Source organism: Trichomonas vaginalis, chromosome I, assembly GCF_026262505.1.
Source record: "Trichomonas vaginalis G3 chromosome I, whole genome shotgun sequence".
NCBI lineage: Eukaryota > Parabasalia > Trichomonadida > Trichomonadidae > Trichomonas > Trichomonas vaginalis.
Window position 1 is genome coordinate 1,766,332 of NC_067203.1, and position 23,465 is coordinate 1,789,796.

The window sequence follows — 23,465 nt, forward strand, 5'->3', positions numbered from 1 at the left end:
CACCCATTATCATCTTTTGCTTCTTTATCAGCTCCAACAGAGATAAGATATTTAACAACATCAAGATGACCTTTTTGTGATGCAAAAATGAGTGGAGTATATCCATCATTAGTCTTTGCTTCTTTATCACAGCCACATTCGATGAGTGATTTAACAAGTCTGAAATTTCCTTTTTCACTTGCGACATGAAGTACATTCTTCCCATATTCATATTCCGATTTTTTAGGAGCAATCTTTCTCCAAAGTCCTTCATCGCATGATTTTGAAATCATTGCATGGTTTCCTTGCGAAGAAAGTTCATCAAGGAATTTGTAAACAGTTTCAAAATCATTAGATTGTTTAAGTTCTGCTATTTTAGCTAAAATAACTCGCGAATGATTGCAATTTTCATTAGTTTGATTGCTAGTCGTTTCTTTGGCTGTATTTTGAGTTTGATTTTGAAATGCTTTTAATTTATCTTGAAGATTCTTAATCTCTCTCGTAAAATCACTTATATCTTTTTCAGTGTGATTCAAAACATCAACGATTCCATCGAATACATTGAATTTCATGTATTTTTTGAGAGATTTCAGAATTGAAACTACTTCTTCGAGATTTTGGATAGTAACATTTGCTTTTCGTGTACATATATATAATTCTTTGGCATTGATAGTTGGTGAAGATTGTTTGAGAAGAGTATTGTACTGATCAACAGTCAAATGTGAGTTTTTAATGATTGTTTTGATAGCCTCCATATCAAATGTATCGAAGAAGTTTTCGTTCTTAATATAATCGCTGATATGAGCAGCAATGTATTCGAAATTCAGATTCATGTACTGATTCTATTTTGAAATATCGTAACTTTACAAAAAATCTGAATAAAAATAAAAAAAAAATTAAAATAATATTCCATATTTAATGTTTTATTTATGGTGTAGTCGATCCTTGTGTAAAAAAGCTGGAAAACAAAAAAATTTTGTAAATCAAAAACAAACAAAGATATATAATAACATAACAAACGATTTTTATTCAAACATATTGTGAAGCTTTCAAAGTTTTAATATATTGGTCATATTGAACTTTTTTAAGCGTCATTTTGTTTCTAAGGGTGCGCTAAAGCTGATAGACAACCCTCACAAAATTAACCTTAACAACTTATGGATGCACTTATCATTTTCAGATATGCTCTTATAATATGCGCATATTTTATTTAAATAACAAAAAAGTATAACAGCAATACGAGGTAGTAGGTAGTGATTTATAATAACTTTTTCCCGATCAAAAATACTAACTTTTTATCATAGAAAATTGAGATATAAAGCATGTGTGCCAAAAAATTGAGAGAATGTCAGTCAATAGTTTAAAGCTTCTCTTGACTCATTATGAATTTGTACTCTCCTTCTTCAAACAAAGCTTTAACATTAATTCCAGATTCATCAATCAGCATTTCCATCCAAATATTCAATGCTTCTGTTGGTGATTTCTTCTGATTATCAGTACCAATAAGTTTTCTCATTACTTTCTTAAATGGTTCCCATCCAATTGTGTCTTTAATTCTTAACAAGCAATATAACAATCCGTCATGGTGGTATTTGCCAACCTTTATTGAGTTCATGTAACAGCGTCTATAGAATCCATCTTGGAGACCTCTTCCAACCGTCATCTCATTATCAAAGAAAATTTTAAGGTTTCCGTTTTCAACAGCGTAGCACAATGCGAAATTAGCCATTAACTCGCAATTAATATTAGTTAGCAACGTTTGGTCGTATGTATGGCCTAATTCGTGAATTGTTCCAAAACAAGCGGAAAATTCATTGTCATCCGAATTAAAATAATCTAGCATGCAATGCTCATTCCATACAATAGGATTTCCAGCAAAAGCATAAGCATTAATTCCTTGTCTAGATTCAATGGTAATTTGCTCTCCATTGAAAGGAGATCGACCGTAAAGTTCTTTCATTTGATTGTAGGCTGTATTATTCTGCTCTAACCACCATTCGACTCTATCAAGATCAATTTTTTCAAAATTTTCAACTTTTGTATCAAAAACAACATTGCTGGTACCTAATCTGGCAAATGAATAATCTTCTTCCAAATTGAAATTTGAAAAAATTATTTTTCCTTTTGCTTCTGAACACCAGAATCCTAATCTGAGTGATAATCGAATCTTTCCTGTTGAATTTGTCATGAAATTTAATATTAGATCGCCTTCAAAACTTCCTCTGCCATTATTAAATTGTGATGAATGATTCCATTCGCCTAAAACGGATAAATTTCCGCCGCAATCATTTTGTGCTACAATATCAGTTCCAACAGCATGAACGGATGCGACGTATCTTGTTTTGGGTTTTAAAATAAAATCTTTATAAAATCTACTATCATCTAATTCAAGAAAGTTCAACATAAGCTGCTGTTTATTTTGAGAATGAAACCCAATTCTCCTTCCTCTATAATGTGATTCATATATCCATGTAGAGAGATCCATGATTTTTGATTTTTAATTTGAAACAAAAATAATCGTTGACAAAATTTTAATTAATGCCATTTTGATTATTTTACTTGTTATCTTTTATTTTTGTTTTGGAAGGGCGTATCGGAAAATTAAAGGGGTTCAGAATTTCATTTTACCATGCCCAAACCAACATCAATCAGGCCCATGTTTGCACAATTTTTAATAGTTGGAATACCACCTAACGGAAAACCAACAGATAAACCGATTCCTCTTGTTATTTACCCTCCAAATCAAATTGAAAGTTTGCCATTTTCAGCTATCGTGGATTATTCATTGCCAACCGGAACGAAACCTCAATGCGAACCTGTTTTAGATGATATAATTAACGATATGTTCATTTTCAGGGTTCATTCAGCAAATTATGATTTTATCTCTGCTTGCGTTCTTGTAACTCATAAAAATGGTAAACTTCCATTTTACGCAAGTGAGAACACTCGAAACACACAATTTGCATATATTATTACAAGCAGAAATGTTTATTATGCCAGTCATATGAAATTTTTACGCTTTGCTGCAAGTTATTTCTCAGGCAGAATTCAAAATCCTAACATCACATATGCAAAACCAATCAATGTTCCTCAATTAATGCCACAAGTTCTTCCACAAGATTATACAGCTACTCTCAACATATTACATCATAACTCTTTCCATCTCCCACTCTTTGCATGCGACTCTATACATTCCTACTTCCAATTCCAGCATGGCGAGAATAAAATGAAATTGACGCCATATCACTACGTCGGACCGACATCTGTACCTAACCAGACAATTAAGTATAGTGAGTTTTTCTCATTCGATACACTATTTTCCATTTTCCCGACAAAATCTATTCTTACCTTAATTTCCTGTGCGCTTTGTGACCACAGGATTGTATTTGTCGGAAAGTCCTTACAAAACATTACCATGTCAGTTACAGCTTTATCCCATTTACTTCGTCCTTTGAAATTTTCAGGGGCGGTCGTTCCGATTTTACCAGCAAATCCATCGTATATTACATTACTCGAAGCTCCTACACCATATATTATCGGAGTTCCACGCTGCGACCTTCTTCCAAGCGTAGATGTTGATGATGGAGTAATTCTCGCGGATACTGACTCCGGAATGGTTGATTTCGGTAACAATGTTGGTATATCATTCCCAAAGATCAACGAATGCGCTATGAAGCTCGATGAAATTGACGATAAAAGAGGAACCACAGATTTTTCTTTTCCTCTCGATTTCAGGAGGAAGAAAAACCCAGTTTGCAAGAGTTTTTCAGCCGGTGGAGTTGAAGCAATTATCCAAGCAGTCGGCCAACCGCTACAGAAACTCAACGCTGACCACATAAAGAAGTTCTTCATGAAGGATTTGGATGCAAAGGACGGAGTCTTCTTCGACAAAAAGATGTGGATAGAAACTGTCCCGAAAGATGATAAGGACTTCGCCATTGCTATCACTGAGTCTCAGGCTTTCACACATTATGTTGAATCCCTCATTAGAAAGCACGAAGACAATTGAAATTTTTTTATTAACCATGTTTTAAACGCTATCTTTTTATTACTTCTATTTTTAGAATTTTTGATAACTTCTTAGTTAGAAATGATCGATTAATAGCTAATTATTTTTTTGATATTTAATTGTAAATAGGAAAAATTTGAAAAAGTGCATAATGCCATTTAAACAATATTGAATCTTAATGAATTGAATATTGATTGAGTCTATATTATTCAAATGAAGAGTCATTTGAATAATTTTCTGAATTTATAGCATAGACATCTTGACATATAATTGAGTCACTCATATTTATTGCATTTCTAAATACTTTTCATTCCAAAACTGGATGATGTTCAAATTTCCTTTTTATAATTTGTTTTCTTCTTTTTATAGCTTATTACGGATGCTATTTTATAGACCCTGATGCTTAAGTAAACTAATCTCGAATAGAACAAGAATTTAATTCAAAAAGATTAAAAAACCTTAATATTTTACTTTAAACATAAAGAATAATCGATATTTGATTAATTGTATCCAAATCACCCAAAATAATAGGAATCTGACCAGCGGATACGAAAAATTATTTTGCCAAAATTTGAATAATTTACATCGATTTGCCAATCAGATCCAATTTCTTATTAAGATTAATACGAAAAGTGTAATATACAATTATTCATGGAAATTATTATTGGCAGATTTGACATTAATTTCAGATAAAAATATTTTAATTTTCAAGAATGTTAAGTTACATTATTGCCTTCAAACTAACAAATATGAAAGCAATGGGGAATGAATGGGATAGACATGAGCTTATAATCGATTATACGGATAAATTGGAAGGATGTGATCAATCAAATACAGCCAATTACTCAGAGACTGAACTGGGATCTTTTACAGTTTTTCGGATAAAGCCAGGAAAATCTCAATGCTTAATTGGAAATGTTTTAATTGGATCTGATTCAGATATTGTGGGCATTTCTGGCTTTCCAGATGAAAATAGTAACTTTGTATACTCAGATTTGATTCAAAATCCTCTTGTTTCAATGGGAAAATCAGCAATACAATATTCTATGAGTAATCAACCATTTCCGATAACAAGAATCCAGTGCAAAGACAAAACAAAGGCATGTACAATTAGAGTAGCATATTTCATAACATCTTCATATGGAAAATTTAATGATCCGGATGAAGGAGATATTGAGTATTCCATTAAAGTTGTTATAGATACAAAATCAAAAGGAGATTACACATTAAAATCATTCGCTTTGAAACCAGCTGGTAGCAATATATCTAAGAGACTTTCCACTTATGGTCTTTTTATTTCTAAATTTGATAGAACATTTAGATACTGGAAAATGGATGGTATGAAGATAGACGAAGAACCATCTGATTTTCTTGAAAAATATACAAATAAAACAATGTCAAGTTTAGCCTGGTATTCAATATTGGCTTCCGTTGATGGAGATGAAGATCCTGAAACAATATATAAATTCAGATTTAGATATGATGAGATTCCAGATACAGAAACATTAGCTCCATTTTTGTTTAGAGATGATCTAAGTCTCACAATTCCAACCAAGTATGGTTTATACACGATTGAAAATGCAAGCCAGCCAAATCCATTCGATCCAGATCCAACACCAACACCAGCTCCTGTTCCAGAACCAACTCAAAAGCCAGAAGTTACAACTCCAATACCAACATCAACACCAGATGGTCAAAAACAAAACAATTCTAAGACGATTATCATAATTTTGTCTGTTGCACTTGGAATTTTTGTACTTACAAGTGTAATTCTTTGTCTTTGTGTTACTATTGTTACAAGAGCAAATAAAGCTGCATCAGGTACACTCACCGAAGACCTCATCAAATCAATTTAATTTTAAATTTAATTTAGTATTATTCTATTCATCTTTTTTTATAATGATGCTTAAAATAAGCAATAATAACAGTCTGTTATTAGATGCCATCTAAAGAATGAATTAAAATTGAGGATGTTTTATTGTCGTCTGGGAAAAGTGACAAAATTATTATTGTCGTCTAAAAAGGTGACAAATTATTATTGTCGTCTGGAAAAGTGACAAAATTATCATTGTCGTCTAAAAAATAGATTTTTCAAGCATGTTTCGGTACCTAAATAAAGGAAGAACATCAATTCCATCTATGTATATAGTATGCAAACACGCATGATATATGGAGTAGCTCTTTATCTGGCTAAAAATCCTATTATTTGAAAATTCGCATTGTCGTCTAAAACCGCCAGACGACAATAATAATACCCCGAATTTAATTGCATCAAAATCGCAGAATCCCTTATTTCGCATGGTGCTGATGTCAATGCAAAAGATAATGATGGGCACACTGTTCTTTGTCAAGCAGCATATAACAATTATTAATTTTTATAATGTTTGATTCATTTATTAGAAGTAAAAATATTCGAAAAGAAAAATCTATTTTAGAATATAAAGGAACAAACAAAATAATTTAATAATAAATTAAAATTGTATATCATCATCAGAATCGGACAGTACTGTCATTTGTTTAACTTTCTGTTGATTTGTTTGTGCTGGTGGTGGTGGCGGAGGAGGTGGTGTTAGTCGTGGACTTGGTTTTCTTTCTTCTATTAAATCAACGTCATCATCTGAATCCGAAATCACCTTAGGAACAGGCTTTTGCTCTTTGTGAGTTGTTGTAGACTTTTTAACCGGCGCTTCTTCTTTAATTGGGGCTGGTTTGACGGGTTCGGCTTTTACTGATTCTACTGGCTTTTCAACGTGCTCTTTAATACTCCTAGTTTCAATGACAGCTATTTCCTGCTCGCTTGGCTTCTCAGGAACAGGAGTTGCAGTATTTTGAGATGATTTCGATGAAGTTTTAGTTTCTTTTGATGTTTTCTGTTTTATTGCTTGTTTGTATTTGTCGTTTTCTATTTGCTCAGCTCTCTTTTGAGTTTCCGTCATAGTATTCATTTCATATGGAAGTAAACGGTTTTTTAATTCCTTAATTTCATCCTTAAGTGTTGCAATTTCATTATTCTTCTCAATGAGCTTCTCAACAACTCTCTCCAGCAAGGAAACACGCTTACTAAGATTATCTTCACTCATAGGTGCTAAAAACGTGACAGTCGAACGGTTTTAGAAGCTATGTCACCTTTTAGGACCAATTTTTTTTATAAATTTTTTTAGATGGAAGCCTATCAGTATTCCAACCAATTACCAGAACTTCCTGCAGATCCATTGTTACCCAAGTTCGTTATCCCAGAAATTTCGTTTGAAATCATGGATACTCCGATTTATAATGAATTAAAAACTAATCTTACACCAGATCCATTCTTAGGTGTTCCTGTTGAATTCACAGATCTTTCAGTATACAATAAAGTACCAACTGTTGATGATTATACACAAGAAGATAATGAATATATGCATCAAGGCTCTACACAATTAACAGGACGTATGCAAACAGAAACCTTGCCACATACAAGAACAACTAAGGTAGAAACTAGATCAGAACAGACTCAGAAAGTCACTTCTTCTTACAGAAGAGGTGAAATCATCACAAGTGATAATTACGATGAAGAAATCCAAGAGAACTTGAAGAGAGCCTTCAAGGATAATATTCCACCAGGCAGAGCTTATCTTCTTAAAGAAGAACCTCCACTTTCCAAATTACAAACACAGAGAACAGCCTACAAATTTACAAACACAAACTTCTTATTCGAGGCAGGCACAGACGCCAAAGAGAAGTTTATCAAAGAAATTCCAGAAAACGGCGGAGCTCCTATTTCAGGTTTCGCTGTTACTGCAGCAGAATATCCTTACGCCTACATTGTATTTAATGATGACGACGGAACTGCTTCATTTGGCTACTCTCCAGTCGAATATCAGCTTAATATGATGGTTCCAAGAGATCTCAAATCAAATGAACTTACTGCTAGACCTGTTAAATTCGAAGAATAAAATAACATTTTTATTTGAATTATAAAAAAAAGAAAAATAGATTATTTTACATTTTTTTTTATTAAATTTCAAAATCAAACTCTAAATATTCAATGAATATATTGAAGGGATACTTAGGACTATATTGTCAAACATTATTTCTTAAATCTCTTGGCTTTGTGTAAGAATTCTAAAAATTGAACAATAAATTTCCTTTTTTTACACTCAGATCTCAGGCAGTTCAAATGTTTTCAATATTTATCATAGTGAATTCATGCAAACAGTGCAATATGCAATTCCTTATAATGCTTTTTATACTCATTATAACTACATGCAAATTTATATTCTTGAATGAGTATATAGTTTAGTTATGGTACCCTTCAGAGAGTATATTGTTTAGTGATGATATTCATTATAGATTATAATACTAAGTAATCCTATTCATCATTAATTACCGAGATTAGTAATGATAATCTTTATAGAACAAATAGTAAAGTAATAATGTTCTGCAATGAGTATATATTTTAGTCATGATGTTCTTCAATGAATGAATAGTTTAGTCATGATATTATTCATTATATATATAGTTTATTAACGATATAAAGCAATGAGCATTTAGTTTAGTGATGAAGTTCTTCATTTAGCATATAGTTTAGCAATCATTTTCATCAATGAATGAAAAGTTTATTAATGATATTCTTCAATAAATATTTAATTAGTCATGATGTTCTTCATTCAGTGAATATAAAGTTTAGTCATGATGCTCATAAATAATTATTTAATTAGTTATGATATATATTAAAAAGAATCAGAAAATAATAAATAAACTTTATCATATAACTTTATAAACCTTCGAAAGACAAACCAGTGAATTCCTGAGCGAGGCTATCCATTTCCTCTTTCTGAGCAGAAGACAAAGCAACTTTTGGAGCAGCCATTTTTCTTTTTGTTTCCTCAGGCTTCTCCTCGTCTTCATCTTCACTATTTTCTTCTTTCTCTGCTTCAGCCTCCTTCTTCGGAATGACCTGGAACACGTGTTGTATCTGGAAATTCTTGAAATCTTCCTCTGTGTAGTTAATAACTTTGCCCATGTTGTAGCTTGTTCCGTCTTGGTCGACCAATTCTATCTTAGAAACGTGTGTGTCGTCAACTTCAGGAGGAACAGTGTAGTACTTGATCCTGCCGTGGTTCCAGTCGTCTAAAATTGTCCTCGCGGTGCCGTTTATGTCCGGTTCTCCGCCTTTTTGTATTTTTCCGCGTTTGACGGCTAATTGGGAAAGGAAATCTTCGGCAGTTCCGTAGGATTCGATACCGTATTCTTCAACTAATTGCTCTTTTGGTACTTTGTCGAGGATATATGAAACAGGAGCCACTGGATCATCCAATAATTCAATTTTGATGGAGTTACGAAGAACCATGGACGGAGTAATCTCTGCACCGCTGGAAGGAACAACACCGGGGCAGTCGAGAATCCTGATTCTGGCTGTAACTTCGACTTCTTGCATAACTTTTGTAAAACCAGGGGTAGAAGCAACACCTGTAGCAGCACGACGTGAGATACTGTTGATAACAGAGGATTTGCCAACGTTTGGTGGTCCGAAAACGCCAGCAACAATGGATGAACCCATTGCAAGTTGGTTAAGGAGCTTAATGAGCTCTTTGATACCGAAAACATCGGTACCTTTGTATTTGCCATCGTGCAGTGGGACTTCTACTGATTTATTCGGCTGAGATGATGATTTGAATGGAATTGTTGGGAATTCACGACGTAAAAACACTAACCACTTGTTTAAAATTTCAAGTGGAACAAGATCCGCCTTGTTTAAGATCAAAACAATGCGTTTGCCTCTCTTTAAAATATAATCTTCGAGTTTCTTTGATCTGCAGCCAATTGGATCACGAGCATCAAGAACTTCAAGTAAGACATCAGCACCATCGACAACTTTCTTGAATTGAGCGAAATATGTGGTTCTATAAGCTTCATGAGCGGCACTTTGTTCAATAATAGGAGCTTCTGGAGCATTTAAGCCTTGAGAAACTTCTGCGTAACGTTCTTCTGCATTGTGCTTGGCGATTTCTTTCTTTCTGTTCATTGCAGACTTCGCTAAAGCATCTTTCGCTCTCTGAAGAGACTTATAGTCTGGCTCCTTTCTTAACTTCTTAACCTGACCACCCTTATTATGCTTTAATTTGTCATTTTTGTTTGTGCGCTTCATAACTTTTGTTTTTTAGAGAGATTTTGTCAAAAATTTTTGTCTCTGAGTGTGGTTCTGCAGATTTTGATGCAAATAGATTTGAATTGTGATATTGATTATATTTTGGATATTTTCATGGAAATTTGAAGAAAATTCTTTGTTTTTTCATGTTATTTTTAGGATTTATTAATGAAATTACTATATATTACTCATATAAATTCAAATAATAACTATGCCAAAAACAATTATCTTGAATTTTGATAAAATTATTTTAAAAACAAGACAAAATCAAAAAATAATAAGGGGAATCATCATGAAAGTACGTAAATTTATATGTATCATTAGATCAACCCTCATCACAATTGAACATAATAATTTTAGCGAAAGGATCCATTATTCTTTTGTATTGTTTCAATTATAGATAGTATACAATATGTCAGTTATTTTTCAACGGTGAATGTTCGTAAAAAGAAATAATTTTTGGAATTTCTCAGTCAAATGAATTAAAAACAAAAAACTTAAGTAGATTTGAAAAGATAAAATTTATTTACGCTTTGTTTACTTGAGATCCTTATTCTGAACATTAGAATAGTACTCGATCTGCTCCTTTCTAAGAATTCTAACGTAGTTAAGGCTGCCAACGAAACCTGTTGGATAACCAGCAGTCATAATGTATGTATGATTATCGGCGATTGACTTATTCTGAAGAAGTCCCTTGATTGTGCTTGCAAGCATCAAGTTCAAGCGATCAGCCTTGATAAGAAGGACTGGTGTAACACCCCAAACCATTGTAAGAACTCTAGCGATCTGGTCTGTATGTGTAACAGCTAAGATATCACATTCTGGACGGTTTCTAGCAATCTTAACGGCAGATTGGCCTGAAGCTGTAAGAGAAATGATAGCCTTAACACCAATTCTTGTAGCAAGTCTTGCTGTTGAGCTAGAAACCATTTCTGTCTCATCTGCGAACTTGAATTCATCGTATTTGCCGTATGGATAGATCTTTTCTATTTCGTGGATTGTCTCAGCCATGGCCTTGACGACAGCAGCTGGGTGATCACCGACAGCTGTTTCTTCAGAAAGCATAACAGCATCTGTACCATCAAGAACGGCGTTTGCGACATCACTGATTTCAGCACGTGTAGCCATATCGTTCTTGACCATGGAAAGCATCATTTGTGTAGCTGTGATGACTGGCTTGCATAATTCGTTGGCCTTGTGGATGATCTTCTTCTGGCAGGCTGGAACCTGGTAGAATGGGATCTCAATACCAAGATCACCACGAGCGACCATGATACCATCGGAAGCTTCGATAATTTCATCGATATTTTCGATGGCGTCGAACTTTTCGATCTTGGAATAGACCTTTCCGTGTCCACCGTACTGCTTAATGAGACTCTTAGCGTTCAAAACGTCCTGCTTGTGCTGAACGAAGCTGATAGCGACGAAATCAACATCATTCTTAGCGCCCCACTCGATATCGAGCTTATCCTTTGGTGTGATAACATCGATGTTGAGCTTTGTGTTCGGGAAGTTGACGCCCTTGTTGGAATATAAAATGCCATCGTTCTCGATGACTGTTTCGATATGGTCCTTGCAGACACTTGTAACTTTGGCTCTGATGGCACCATCAATGAGATAGATATACTCATCAACCTTGATTAAGTCACAGATCTGTGGATGATTGATGGAAAGCTCGTAGACATGATCTTCGATCTTCTTGCCGACGATCTCATCTCTTCTGACAATGATCTTATCGCCGGAGTGGAGTTCAAATGGGTTCTCCAACTTGCCAACACGAATCTTTGGACCGCAGATGTCTTGAAGGACGCCAATCTTGAAACCAACCTTCTTCTCGACTTCTCTGATTCTGTCGAGTGTTTGCTTGTGGTATTCATGAGTACTGTGGGAGAAATTTAATCTGAAGACGTTAACGCCGGCTCTAGCAAGCTGCTCGAGGACCTCTAATGAGTCACTGGCTGGGCCGATTGTTGCGACGATCTTGGTTCTTTTTGGAATCAACTGTGTTGTCATGTCTTTATTTTTAATAAAAAACCTTGTCAAGGATATTTGAGAACGATCAATCGATAGTTTTCAATGAATTCAATTAATTTTATTCCCTTCTCCAATCTTGTATATTTTATTAATATGCTTTGACTGTAAAGGATAATCCGGGAATTTATTGAAATTAAATAAAAACCTCTCAAATCCTTCGATCATTGGCCATTAATTTCTTTCAATTGATAAATATATCCTCTCAATTATAAAAGGTATCGACCCTGATATTACAGACTTTTATTACACATTTAAAATCTAAAATTTGATAAATTGTGAGTGGATAAATTATTTTCAGAAAAGAATAAAGCAATTTTAATAATACTATTGATTAACAATATTATTAATTAATAGGTCGCCAATCAATTGAGAAAGATGATCGAATTTGAGAATGAATAAAATTTGGGAAAATTTTTGGTCATATTTTAAAATAAAACACACACTTATTTTCATTCATTCATGTCAATTGCGATATAACAAACCTATTTCTTCAAAATGGCTGAAAAAATACATAAAAATAAGCCAGTAATTATATTGTTTGATGGAATACGTGATAATTTATCAATAACAACGTGCTAAATTGTTTATAATCCTACTTTTCTATAAAATGCGAATTACGTGGAATCAGTTTAAATGTTCTAAGGTAAGAAATCATTGCATAAAAATTTTAAGCTGATGTTTGAAGGCATTAATTCGGTAGTTTGAACTAAACAATATGCACAAAGATTTTCAAAATGAAAATTCATGCATTTACGTTCTTCAGCAAATTTCGCGTTTACGATCACCAGCCAAAGAATATCAAACGTGCTTAATTCATACTATATTTTTGCATCTGATTCATATATATGCAAATGTCCTTCTATTACTACCCAATATAAAAATGAAAATGTTTGTTCACTCAATTATGCTTAATTGCATCTACTAATCTTTCTTAAACTATCAAAAGATACTAATATTGATCAGTTATGCAACTAATATCCATGAAAATTATCAAAATATTATTTTGATCGAAACTCACATCAAACAATTAGTCTTAAGGCTTTTTTTGATTAAATAAACAACTTGTAACGTCGAAAATGTATATCTTTCCTGTGAAATATTAATTTGATTACTCCAAGTTACTTATTTCATGCATAAATAATCGAAATCACTGAACCATTGCTTTTCTAATCGAGTATTGACTTCTATATTACATTTGCTGATATTTAATAAATATAATTTTATTAAAGGGATCTTGAGCGTAGAGAATATAATTAAATGATTTGAAATACGTTACTCCAACTAAAAATTCATATTTTATGTCAAAATACTTCTACACTTCTATCTTTTGTTTTAATTTTCCTTAATTCAAAAGAGTTACATTAAAAATAACTGATAAATCTGTTAAAGATACACACTATTGAGCATAATTTAGGAAACATGTAATATAAAAACAAGAAATATAGCTCTATCTAAATTACCTCAAATTAAACTTGCACATAAATTATTCATTATTGCATTCTCTAATTACAATCTAAATTTATAGTTTTATTTGTTGCATTTTAAAGAGCAGTTTCTCCAATATTACAATTAAAATAGATAGGCGAAAATTTAATATAATGGTTTACCATAAATTAAAGGTTCACCCCAAGCTGCTTTTCATCATGCTTAAGCAAATATTCAGTATTGTGAGATATTTACCTTCCGTCATTTTTTTTAATACCCTTTGTTAAGATTGCTCTTGTTGACCAAAATAATTGAGGCGGTATGCAAGATCCTAACCAGGAATCTTTGTGTCTTAAAAAAGCTCTTGATATATTTCAAATACATCTTATTTATAAAAATATTTTCATCGAATTAATTTATTGATTTGATCATCATAATAACTAATTTAAACATTGCATTTAATAAGACAACAACTCATAAAGCTCATTTATGATCTCCTGAACTTTGGTGATGATATGCTTTGAGATAATTTATGATATCAAAACGATTACTAAATCTTCAAAAAAAAAAAGTCATCTCTATCTTACTAAATATTGACGAACTCTACCATATTCTCCTGGAAATCATGGAGATCACCAACATTTGCCTCAATTTATCCCTACGTGACCATAAACTTTTCCAAATTCATATCCAATAAATTTCTGATACTCAAATAAAACTTTGAAAATCCGAAAATCCTATTCTACATCAGAAATCAAATATACCACTGCAAAACTCGAAGTTGAATAAATTATTGGATGTTTAAAATTTAATTGTAAAGTGACGGTTTATACAAAGGATGGACAGAGAAGCGAAGGTGACATTTCAGTCTAAGCTCATCACCCCAAATCAGGAAGATAAGCAGCGCATTTTCCTCCTTACATATTTTGTGAATACAAAAGAAATTTCTATCCAAGAAGGCAGATCTCCATGCACTTCACAAGCACACCCATACTATTCACGCGGTAAAATCACAAATCCAGCAGTCCAAGGACCATACGAGCCCAAAGATTTCTATGTTGGCTCCACAATTACAGCTCTTGGACGTAAATTCTATCTTACAGACGCATCACAAGCAACACTTGAATTTATGGAACTTCACTGCGATTTATTCCCAATGTGCGATCTTAATAATGCTATTGATTATGTTAAGGAGACAGGAAAAGCCGCAAATCTTAAGAAGGCCTTCCAAGCAAGAGATGACAGAGGAAAGGGCTTCATTCCAGTACAATACGCTCAAGAAATATTAGATTCTGCTCGTATAGAGCCTCAATTTGTTTTGACAATCTTACGCAGATTCGATGAGAAGGGAATGTTTGACTTCGGCACCCTCTCACAGTATCTTTAGATTTACTTGCTAAATAAACAAAAAAATTATTGTAAAATTAACAAAAAAAGTTTAAAACACATTTTATTGAAATGAAAGAAGAAGAAAAAAATTTTTTTTTTCAAATTTCGAAATTAAATTCAGCTCCGAAAAATGAATCTGGATCAAACTCATCTTCATGATGGAACCGAATCGGGTCATCAAACATTGACTTTTGTTCTGGATCTCCGCCGTTTTGATCATCATTATCGTCATCAATTTTCGGAATTTCGATCGGGAATATGTCCTGCTGGCCTCCATTTATTCCTAATATTTGGGGCATTGGAATGAAGTTCCTCTGCGGAGGTGGCGGAGGCGGTGGAGGTACATATGAATTAAATTGTGGGAAAGTTTGAGGATTGTGGCTCGGAAATGTACGCCGTGATGGCAATATGCCGTATTTTGCTCTAGATAAATGTAAAAATACGTCTGTTCGTCGTGATAATTCTCTCGAAATTGAACGTCGTGTAATTAGCTTTCCTCCGACGCTGGAAAGACATAAGTATCGATGTATTTCTTCTACTGTTGCTCCCTCTTGAAATGGTTCAAAAGCAGATAAAATTGCATGACATAAATTGTCGAATTCTTTTCGTAATGGCAGTGGCTGATTAATAAACCACCATGTTCCGTTTTCATGTTGAGCAAATTCGTCTTGATGTTCTGCTAAAAATCGATCAAATAAAGGTTTATGTGCTCCGGTTAAATCGGTCGTTTCGACAAACTGTTCGGTTGTCATGGGACCATTCGTTGTAAGCATCTGCTCTATTGATGCTGCTATCGCACCGTCACTAATGAAGGTTGGATTGTTAGGACGAATAGCCCAGAGGCAAGTTCTGGGTGGACCTGCACGTACAAATAAATCTGAACTTGATAAGGTACTAGAAATACGTCTCCGAGCAATTGTTGAGGTTGGTATAATTCCTTGGGTTTTTGAATTGACAAATAAATCTGGTTTTGATAGTACTTCACATATCTTGTCTAGACTTAGCAATGAAGTTTGCTCTTGGCGAAAGGCAAACGAAATTGCATCGCATAATGTATCAAAAGTATGCTCCATATAATGATAATTTTTTTTTTGAAACTATTTTTTTTTCTCTTTACAAAATCGGATTTATTTTTATTTCTACACCGTATAGGAAATGAATGTCACAACAAATTATTGACAATAAAAACAAAATTTCAGGGAAATGAATTTTGAGAGAAATCCCAATGAATTCAATTTTGAATTACCCTATAATTTTATGAATATGGCACTTTTCGTCGATTTTCAAAGAATTAAATCGCTTCTATCTCAATAACTAATAAACATATAAGATTTTTGAAAGTATATATATAGTGTACTACATCTCAAGATATTATTAATATGTATTAGAAAGAATAATATATTGGATTTTGATATCACAAAATGACTTTTCAATTTATTGTAGTTCCTCACAGAGTTGAGATTCTACAAAATTCTTTGCAGATAATTTATGAAGGGATGATAGACTAACGAACCATAGATACATGAATTGAAAATAAAAAAATCAATTAAATATGAACCTTCATAAACCGTTTAAGAAACTTAAAAACTATTCTTTATTGTTTATTTTGGACAAAGTTTAATATGATTGTGGTTTTATTGGACAATAATCGAGTAACGAAAAAATATAACATTTATCTATAAAGTGAAAATTTAGAGGTATATTTCGTAAGATCTTTCCTCTCTGATTACAAGAACTATTATGAGCTATCAATCTAATGAAAGAGAGCAGATTTGGCCGTAATGAAAATGCAATACTTCGAAAATCAATGCAAAAAAGATTAATTTGTTAGAAACAATCGACTATGACACTGAATTCTAAGAGCAAACGTTTACATTAGGATATTTTGATCATTTCCAAATATTGCAAAATTGCATTTAAACAAGTTAAGGAGAATACTATATTAACCGTGTTGTAAGGAAATATAACAATTTTAAAGATTTTGCGACAGAATTTGAAAAAATATGAAAATCAGATATATAAAAATTGAATAAAATAACATTATGATGGAATATAAGTAGATGAGCTATTAATGCTGCTATGATTTAAAATTGAGTAGTAATGAAATAGAATTTCGATTAAAAAAATTAATGTAATCGTATGAAAGCTTTGATCCTAATAATTAATATTCGCAAATATTTTAACCTACTAATAAAATTCTGATTATATTAAGATATTTTAAAAATGAGATTCCAAATTGAATGGTGATGGAGATGAAAATTTTCTATTTCTTTAATGTGTTTATATTCGTCTGCCTCTGTCAAAAGTTTCAATAAGTTCTTTCAAATTTCATGAGGTGCGATGACATATGAGTTCACTTTTACAGGGTTGTGTTCGACCAAGTTTAACATTATACCCAAAGCTTGACAAATCTTCTCCTGAGTTTTAAGTTTGTCTTTAAGTTGTTGGTAGTCGTTTCGAATATCTGCAACAGAACTTAAGTCTCTGCTAACTTCAGGATATGTTGGTTGTTCTTTACAGGAACTATTGTTATACCATCTTCGTCTTCGTATGGTTTCCCCACTTCAACATCTCTGTCTTTGACATTGACAACAACACTTTGACTGTTTGTTTGAGTTGGTGAATTAACTTCACATCTGCCACCGCCATTAAACCTTTTGAAACACTCACGCTTCTATTTTTAGGAAATGACATTTTACTTAGAATAAAAAGATGGACGTATTTGAGTATCTCTTCGAATTGAAGCAAAACAAAGTTTACACACACAAACATAACAAGTTCATTGACAGAGTAGTTCTTTACACAAACAATGGAAAATGTTATAGAATAGCAGTCTTTGCTGAACCAAAATATTTTCATAAAGCAAAAGAAGTTGGTATAACTGAAATGGTGAAAGTTCTTGAAGCAGACAAAAATATAACAACAAAACTTACAGATATTTCTAAAGGTAAGTTTATAATACAATTTTATGTCAAAACTGGCGTACTGTCAATATTTGACGGAGAGAAGTCAGTTCAAGAACAACTTACTGACCTGCTGCCAAAACTGCTCGATGGAAGCTGTCGTTATACCATCTGAGGAGCCCAGCAGGTTTCATCGAACGAATTTTCAAAAGAGCATCTTCCGTGAAAAGTGCTATTGGTTTTGTAAACTTCTTTGCTTTCAATTCATCTGACCGTCTCTGTCACCAGTATATTGTATTTGAACTGTACCAACAGTTGAAATACCACCATAAAGTCTTCTGAGTCAGCAAATGGAATGCCAAGCCAAAAGTTTGAACGGTCTCCATTTGTATATGAGTTTTGACTTCCTGTATGGTCCATACTTTCACATATGGCATAATAGAACTTTGCATTTCAGGGTTAATGGTTGTTGTGAAGTTGTTTGTTAAAGTTCATAGCATCTAATGTCAAGTTGTATGACCTCATATCCTCAACTGTAGAATATTCTTCTCTTGGATAATATTTGCCATCTATGTTTATATGGTATTTTAATACCAGGGTTGTAGAAGCAAGATATAGTCATTTATAGTTCGTCTGAACAGTACAAACATAGTATCTGCATGTTTCATTGCAGTTGTTAAAGCAATATCTGTTCTTGCACCTGGGTCAGCACTTTGGTTTCCAACTTCACCTGCAAAGTCTTTGACAGATATTTGGTGTATAGGGAACATAAGTGGAACTGCAATATATTTGGCAGCTAAAGCATTTGAAATATCTGGGTCCAACATATAGACTGCAAGTCTGCTTTCTATTCTCTTGCATTCAAATTTTTCGCATGTGAACTTAACTGGGTCCCAAGCATCTCCGCAGCATTTGAAATAATAGTTTACTTCAGTGTTGAGGTTTGAGAAACCAAAGTCTAAGTCAACTTTGTTTTTGCAAAAGTCGCGAATGACATTTTATTTGTTCCCACTACTTCTGTAAGAGTGAATGGGTCTTGTGTTGGTGCAATGACTAAGTTATTTTTGCTTGGAGTAAGTTCGATAGAAATTTTTCCTGCCCAGTTTGGCAAGTATCTTAAAAACCTGAAGATGAGGAAAGATGACAAAGGAACTCTAAGTTTCAGTTTTACTTTGGTTACTGCTGCTGCAGTTTGTCCAGAAAGGTTAACATAAACTCCTGGAACGTTAGGGTCAAGTCTTCTTATTTTCTCAATAGTTGCATACTGGTCTGTTTGTTCTCTAGCTTGTGGTTGTACTGAGTTTCTCAAAGCGAACCATTCATAGTTTGCCCATGTTACTGTTTGAACTAAGTCAGAGTTAGAATATATCTTATATCCCATAAAACTTCTGGAGCATATTGGTATCCGACATAGAAAATTCATTGCAACCTTTTTGTCAGACAACTTGGCAGAAGGTTTTATTTCAATGTCTTGTTCCACGTATAAGAAAGAGTTGTCAATAGAAATAATATGAAACCTGTCGCAAGCAATATCTACTGTTGTTGAAGAACCTTCTCCAAACTCACCTACGTTTCCATAAGAAACAGCAGTTGTATATTCGTAAGTTCCAGGAACTATTTCTGACCTTCTAATGCATTGTCGCATTCGTTATACCATTCGGAAACATTTCCGTTCATGGCATCCAAAACTGTTGGCGTTATATTCTGAGCGGCGTACATTTCATATGAGTAAAAATATAGAATAGTGGATTATATGTCATAATAGAACCCACGTGGACCAAGCTTTACTTTCTTCCTGACTGAGTTTTTAACTCTTCTTTTTCCTTCATTGCCCTCTGCTTGAAGTTGTTGCATCTTTGCATTATGTTCATCTAGTATGTTGCAAATTTCCCATGTCCTTTTTGCCTTTTGGCTCTGGTCGCCCATCTCAGGTAACCTATATCCTAGAAAGAGTTTGTCATAGTTTGTATTTGAGTCGTCGCGTATTGTTTGCATGACTCTTTCCTGAGTTTCTGGTTCAAGCTCTTCAAACAGTGCCTGTCCATATGGAATAAGCTCGTTTCCAAATATATGTTTTTGTAGCCATTCTGGTTTTCTTTCCATGTTACCAACAATATCTTTTGTGAATGGGAAAGCTTCTACCCAATGTTTTAGTCTTGCGTCATTTATTTCTGTAGTTGGTTTTAATTTGTCAAGGAACATGTTTTTCATACTAAACATTTCATTTGGTACTGTCCATTTGAGTTTTTTTAAATATTCATCCCTTCTCGGTTCATTGTTGCAAAGTAAGTTTTTATGACATTTTGTAAACTTTCGTTTGCAAGGTCATGTACAATAGGTTCTCTTCCTTCGCTCTCCCTAACTTTCTTTCTAAACTCTTCACCAAATATACCATCTCTATGGTTCTGTGTAGTTCTTTGAGATAAATGTTCTAGAACGTCAGGTGTTATATTTCCATCAGCCATGTTCATTTCATACTGGTTCAAAATATCTGCATCTTTCATATCTTTCAATGGCATTAAAGCCGCGCTTAAAATACCAGCTATACTATCTCGTCACCATTGACTTCCATTGCGTCTACACTTCTTGGAATTGTGGTTGTAAGTTTATGAACCACCTATCCGAATTAGCTTTATGACCCCATCTCATTGTAGTTCCATCGTCTGCAGAAACAAAAGTGGTTTGTTTCCATCTTGGTTAGGTTCTGAATGAACTTTAAACAATGTTTCATTTCTATATGTTTTCTTGAAATTTAACCTTTATTTTCACCGAGTTCATCCGAAGATTGAACGTTAAATGCTCGTAAGTAAAAAGGGTTGTTGTATTTGTGTACATTTTTTTCAGTACTTCCATTCTATGCTGAATATTTTCATCTGGTGTTGGAGTCTTTTGTATGTCGGCAAACATTTTTCGATATTCTTCTACTATGTCAGCCGAATTTTTTTAGACTCTTGGAAATATTCCATATTCACCTCATGCTCTTGTTGAGGGTCAAGATTTTTCGGCTGTTCCAAATCTTCATCTAGTTCTGTGAAGTTAGTTTCCAAAGGAAGGACTTGTTCGTTTCCTTCAGGCTCTTCTAGCTGTTGTTGCTGAACTATTTCTTCCATGTCTGGTTGTATCTGAACTTCTTCCTGTGGAGTTTCTTGTACCTCATCTGCTGGCATTTCATATATTCCGAGACCGTTTTCAACAATTTCCCTATCTACGTCATCCGCATTCATAAGCTTTTGTTCTTTCGTTCCGTCTCTATTTTTTACGCGTTTCATGACGAAAGTTGAATTGTCATTTAGCTCTGACATCAAATATCTCGGAGTAAATTCGTTCATGTCATTTGGATGATATGCTATTAAATCATATCCCTTAGCGAGCTTGTATTTTCCAGGTTTGAGATTATATCCGTTTTGGTGCTGAGCCATAAAGCTAAATAGGTTCGGGTCAGTATTTCCATCCTTGAACTTTCCAATAGCTTCTTTATATCTGTCACTAAAGTCAATACTATCTGGGAAACCACACTCTTCTTTAAGCATTTTTAAGAATTCTTGGTTTCCTTGTTCTCTACTTCTTTTATGTCCTTGCTCTGGTTGTGGTTGTTGTGGTGCAGTGTTTTGAACTGTTGGTTGTGGAGGTGGTTGTTGTGCTGGTTGTGGAGGTGGTTGTTGTGTTGGTTTTGGTGCATGCCTGTGTCTGTGTCCATGTGACGATGTAAATGTTCTAGGTAGTCCTGGTGCAGGTGCTTCTCTTGGAGGGTTTGGTGGTATATAAGTTCCACCAGCTGGCACATATGTTCCATCTGCAGCGTAATGTCCTACCTGACTTTTCGTTCTTAAGAAAGCATTTACTAGGTCTGTTTTGGTCTGTTGTAACTCTTTTTCTTGACTTTTCACAACAGTTGCTCTAACGGCGTCATAGGCACTTTGAACTGCCTGTCTCGTTGCTGCATCTGTTATTTTCGTCATATTTTGTGCTACTTCTTTTAACTCTTTGTCGAAACCTTCAGACTTCAGTTTCTTTCCAGATGAGAAGTCGTTCACTTGTTTCACCTTACTATGAAGAGCTTCGAAAGCGTTCTTAAAGTCAGCATTTGTTTAAAGCTTCATTTGAACTATCTTCATCCGCTTGTATTTTTGTCCTTATTGACCCTATGAGTTGGGCTGCTTTAGCGTTGGCTTGGGCATCTAACCAGTCATTGTTAGCTTTTATATATTCTGCGCTTTTCATTGCCTTTTGCATGGCTGCGTCGTTATTTTTACTTTCTTGTGCTAAGTTTTCATACTGTACGGTTTGGTTTTGCAACTGTAAAAGTTTTTCTGCCTTTACATTTGCTTCAACTTCTTTTTTATACTCATCGCTATCCATATATGTCTTCAGGGCTTTTTGTTTTATCTCTTCATCTTTCAGTACTTTATATTGAGTAGTATGGTTTTTCAAATTTATAACATCTTGTTCCATTTTTGCTACTTCTGCTGCTTTTTCTGACACTTTTTTCGCATATTCCTCTGTACTTAGTTCTTTCAGTTGTTCTTCTTTCTTCTTTTTCTCTACGTTTAACTCATTGAGTTTCTTTGTGTGTCTGTCATATTCTAGTTTCTTTTCGTTTTCACTTATTTGCTTCTGTATGTCTATGTTTGACTTTTTGACATCTGTTATTTGATTTTTGAGTGAACTCAAATTCATTTGACTTTGAGGGTTATAGGCTGTTCCGTCTGCAGCTCCACCATAGCCTGCCATTTTCGCTAAAAGTGCCGCTCTTAAACCTCCACTCTGTGCACCAACAACTCGGTTTAAAAGCATAGGGTTGCTTGACATTTGTTGCAACATAGTGGGGTCATTCATAATTTGTTGTTGCAACTGTTGTTGTGGTGTCAGTTTTACTATTGGATGTTTCAATGCTCTCTTCCTCTTACGTATATTCTTACGTAGCTTACGTGGCATTTTAAGTGAAGTTAAAAAGCGGTTTTTGACAGATGTTTATTGTGACTTCTTCGTAAAGACTTTATTGTGACTTCTTCGTAAAGACTTTGTTGAGATTTCTTCGTAAAGACTTTGTTGAGATTTCTTCGTAAATGACCCAAAAATATATTTTAGGTGAAGAGGTGAGATTTCACCTCTTTTTTCACCTCATTTCTCACCTCCTGAATTTTCATGAATTTCTTCGTAAAGACTTTGTTAAGACTTCTTCATCTAATTTCTCATGAACTTTCTTGTCTATGTTTTGTTGAGATTTCTTCGTAAAGACTTTGTTGAGATTTCTTCGTAAAGACTTTGTCAAGATTTCATCGTAAAGACTTTGTTGAGATTTCTTCGTAAATGACCCTAGTAGTATATTTTTGGTGTAAATTTCATGAAAATTCAAGAGGGTGAAAAATTAGGTGAAAAAACAGGTGAAATCTCACCTCTTCACCTAAACATTATTTTTGGTGTAAATTTCATGAAAATTCAAGAGGTGAGAAAAGAGGTGAAAAAACAGGTGAAATCTCACCTCTTCACCTAAACATTATTTTTGGTGTAAAATTCATGAAAATTCACGAGGTGAAAAATTAGGTGAAAAAACAGGTGAAATCTCACCTCTTCACCTAAACATTATTTTTGGTGTAAA

The 23,465-nt window shown here is 33.7% G+C and overlaps 12 protein-coding genes across 12 annotated transcripts, besides 1 other annotated feature; 4 read left to right on the plus strand and 8 right to left on the minus strand.

The window, feature by feature from the left end:
* Nucleotides 1-1,056: 1,056 nt before the first annotated feature.
* TVAGG3_0910720 (peptidase M60, enhancin and enhancin-like family) lies at nucleotides 1,057-2,476 on the minus strand (the record flags this gene model as incomplete). The annotated part of the gene is made up of 1 exon (XM_001329871.1): nucleotides 1,340-2,464. The coding sequence occupies one exon, from the start codon at nucleotides 2,462-2,464 to the stop codon at nucleotides 1,340-1,342; it is 1,125 nt and encodes a 374-aa protein (XP_001329906.1).
* Nucleotides 2,477-2,608: 132 nt separating this feature from the next.
* On the plus strand, nucleotides 2,609-4,075 carry TVAGG3_0910730 (negative regulation of pancreatic amylase secretion; the record flags this gene model as incomplete). Its single annotated transcript, XM_001329870.1, has 1 exon — nucleotides 2,609-3,988. The coding sequence occupies one exon, from the start codon at nucleotides 2,609-2,611 to the stop codon at nucleotides 3,986-3,988; it is 1,380 nt and encodes a 459-aa protein (XP_001329905.1).
* A 615-nt stretch (nucleotides 4,076-4,690) lies between these two features.
* TVAGG3_0910740 (glycoprotein 38 family) lies at nucleotides 4,691-5,923 on the plus strand (the record flags this gene model as incomplete). Its single annotated transcript, XM_001329869.1, has 1 exon — nucleotides 4,702-5,844. The coding sequence occupies one exon, from the start codon at nucleotides 4,702-4,704 to the stop codon at nucleotides 5,842-5,844; it is 1,143 nt and encodes a 380-aa protein (XP_001329904.1).
* Nucleotides 5,924-6,432: 509 nt separating this feature from the next.
* On the minus strand, nucleotides 6,433-7,084 carry TVAGG3_0910750 (uncharacterized protein; the record flags this gene model as incomplete). The annotated part of the gene is made up of 1 exon (XM_001329868.1): nucleotides 6,460-7,068. One exon carries the CDS (start codon nucleotides 7,066-7,068, stop codon nucleotides 6,460-6,462), a length of 609 nt encoding a protein of 202 aa, XP_001329903.1.
* A 65-nt stretch (nucleotides 7,085-7,149) lies between these two features.
* Nucleotides 7,150-7,920, plus strand: TVAGG3_0910760 (uncharacterized protein; the record flags this gene model as incomplete). The annotated part of the gene is made up of 1 exon (XM_001329867.1): nucleotides 7,150-7,920. The coding sequence occupies one exon, from the start codon at nucleotides 7,150-7,152 to the stop codon at nucleotides 7,918-7,920; it is 771 nt and encodes a 256-aa protein (XP_001329902.1).
* Nucleotides 7,921-8,438: 518 nt separating this feature from the next.
* TVAGG3_0910770 (guanine nucleotide-binding protein-like family) lies at nucleotides 8,439-10,305 on the minus strand (the record flags this gene model as incomplete). Its single annotated transcript, XM_001329866.1, has 1 exon — nucleotides 8,742-10,115. One exon carries the CDS (start codon nucleotides 10,113-10,115, stop codon nucleotides 8,742-8,744), a length of 1,374 nt encoding a protein of 457 aa, XP_001329901.1.
* Nucleotides 10,306-10,621: 316 nt separating this feature from the next.
* On the minus strand, nucleotides 10,622-12,157 carry TVAGG3_0910780 (pyruvate kinase protein; the record flags this gene model as incomplete). The annotated part of the gene is made up of 1 exon (XM_001329865.2): nucleotides 10,653-12,128. One exon carries the CDS (start codon nucleotides 12,126-12,128, stop codon nucleotides 10,653-10,655), a length of 1,476 nt encoding a protein of 491 aa, XP_001329900.1.
* A 2,241-nt stretch (nucleotides 12,158-14,398) lies between these two features.
* TVAGG3_0910790 (EF-Hand domain C-terminal containing protein family) lies at nucleotides 14,399-14,982 on the plus strand (the record flags this gene model as incomplete). Its single annotated transcript, XM_001329864.2, has 1 exon — nucleotides 14,413-14,961. One exon carries the CDS (start codon nucleotides 14,413-14,415, stop codon nucleotides 14,959-14,961), a length of 549 nt encoding a protein of 182 aa, XP_001329899.1.
* A 39-nt stretch (nucleotides 14,983-15,021) lies between these two features.
* TVAGG3_0910800 (uncharacterized protein) lies at nucleotides 15,022-16,036 on the minus strand (the record flags this gene model as incomplete). Its single annotated transcript, XM_001329863.2, has 1 exon — nucleotides 15,062-16,036. The coding sequence occupies one exon, from the start codon at nucleotides 16,034-16,036 to the stop codon at nucleotides 15,062-15,064; it is 975 nt and encodes a 324-aa protein (XP_001329898.1).
* A 1,999-nt stretch (nucleotides 16,037-18,035) lies between these two features.
* Nucleotides 18,036-19,531: a mobile genetic element.
* An 84-nt stretch (nucleotides 19,532-19,615) lies between these two features.
* TVAGG3_0910820 (protein of unknown function, DUF4106 family) lies at nucleotides 19,616-20,068 on the minus strand (the record flags this gene model as incomplete). The annotated part of the gene is made up of 1 exon (XM_051251789.1): nucleotides 19,616-20,068. One exon carries the CDS (start codon nucleotides 20,066-20,068, stop codon nucleotides 19,616-19,618), a length of 453 nt encoding a protein of 150 aa, XP_051077363.1.
* An 854-nt stretch (nucleotides 20,069-20,922) lies between these two features.
* Nucleotides 20,923-21,825, minus strand: TVAGG3_0910830 (protein of unknown function, DUF4106 family; the record flags this gene model as incomplete). The annotated part of the gene is made up of 1 exon (XM_051251790.1): nucleotides 20,923-21,825. A coding segment is annotated over one exon (903 nt), but the record flags the coding sequence as incomplete, so codon positions are not given.
* Nucleotides 21,826-22,082: 257 nt separating this feature from the next.
* Nucleotides 22,083-22,801, minus strand: TVAGG3_0910840 (protein of unknown function, DUF4106 family; the record flags this gene model as incomplete). Its single annotated transcript, XM_051251791.1, has 1 exon — nucleotides 22,083-22,801. A coding segment is annotated over one exon (719 nt), but the record flags the coding sequence as incomplete, so codon positions are not given.
* Between the last annotated feature and the right edge of the window lie 664 nt (nucleotides 22,802-23,465).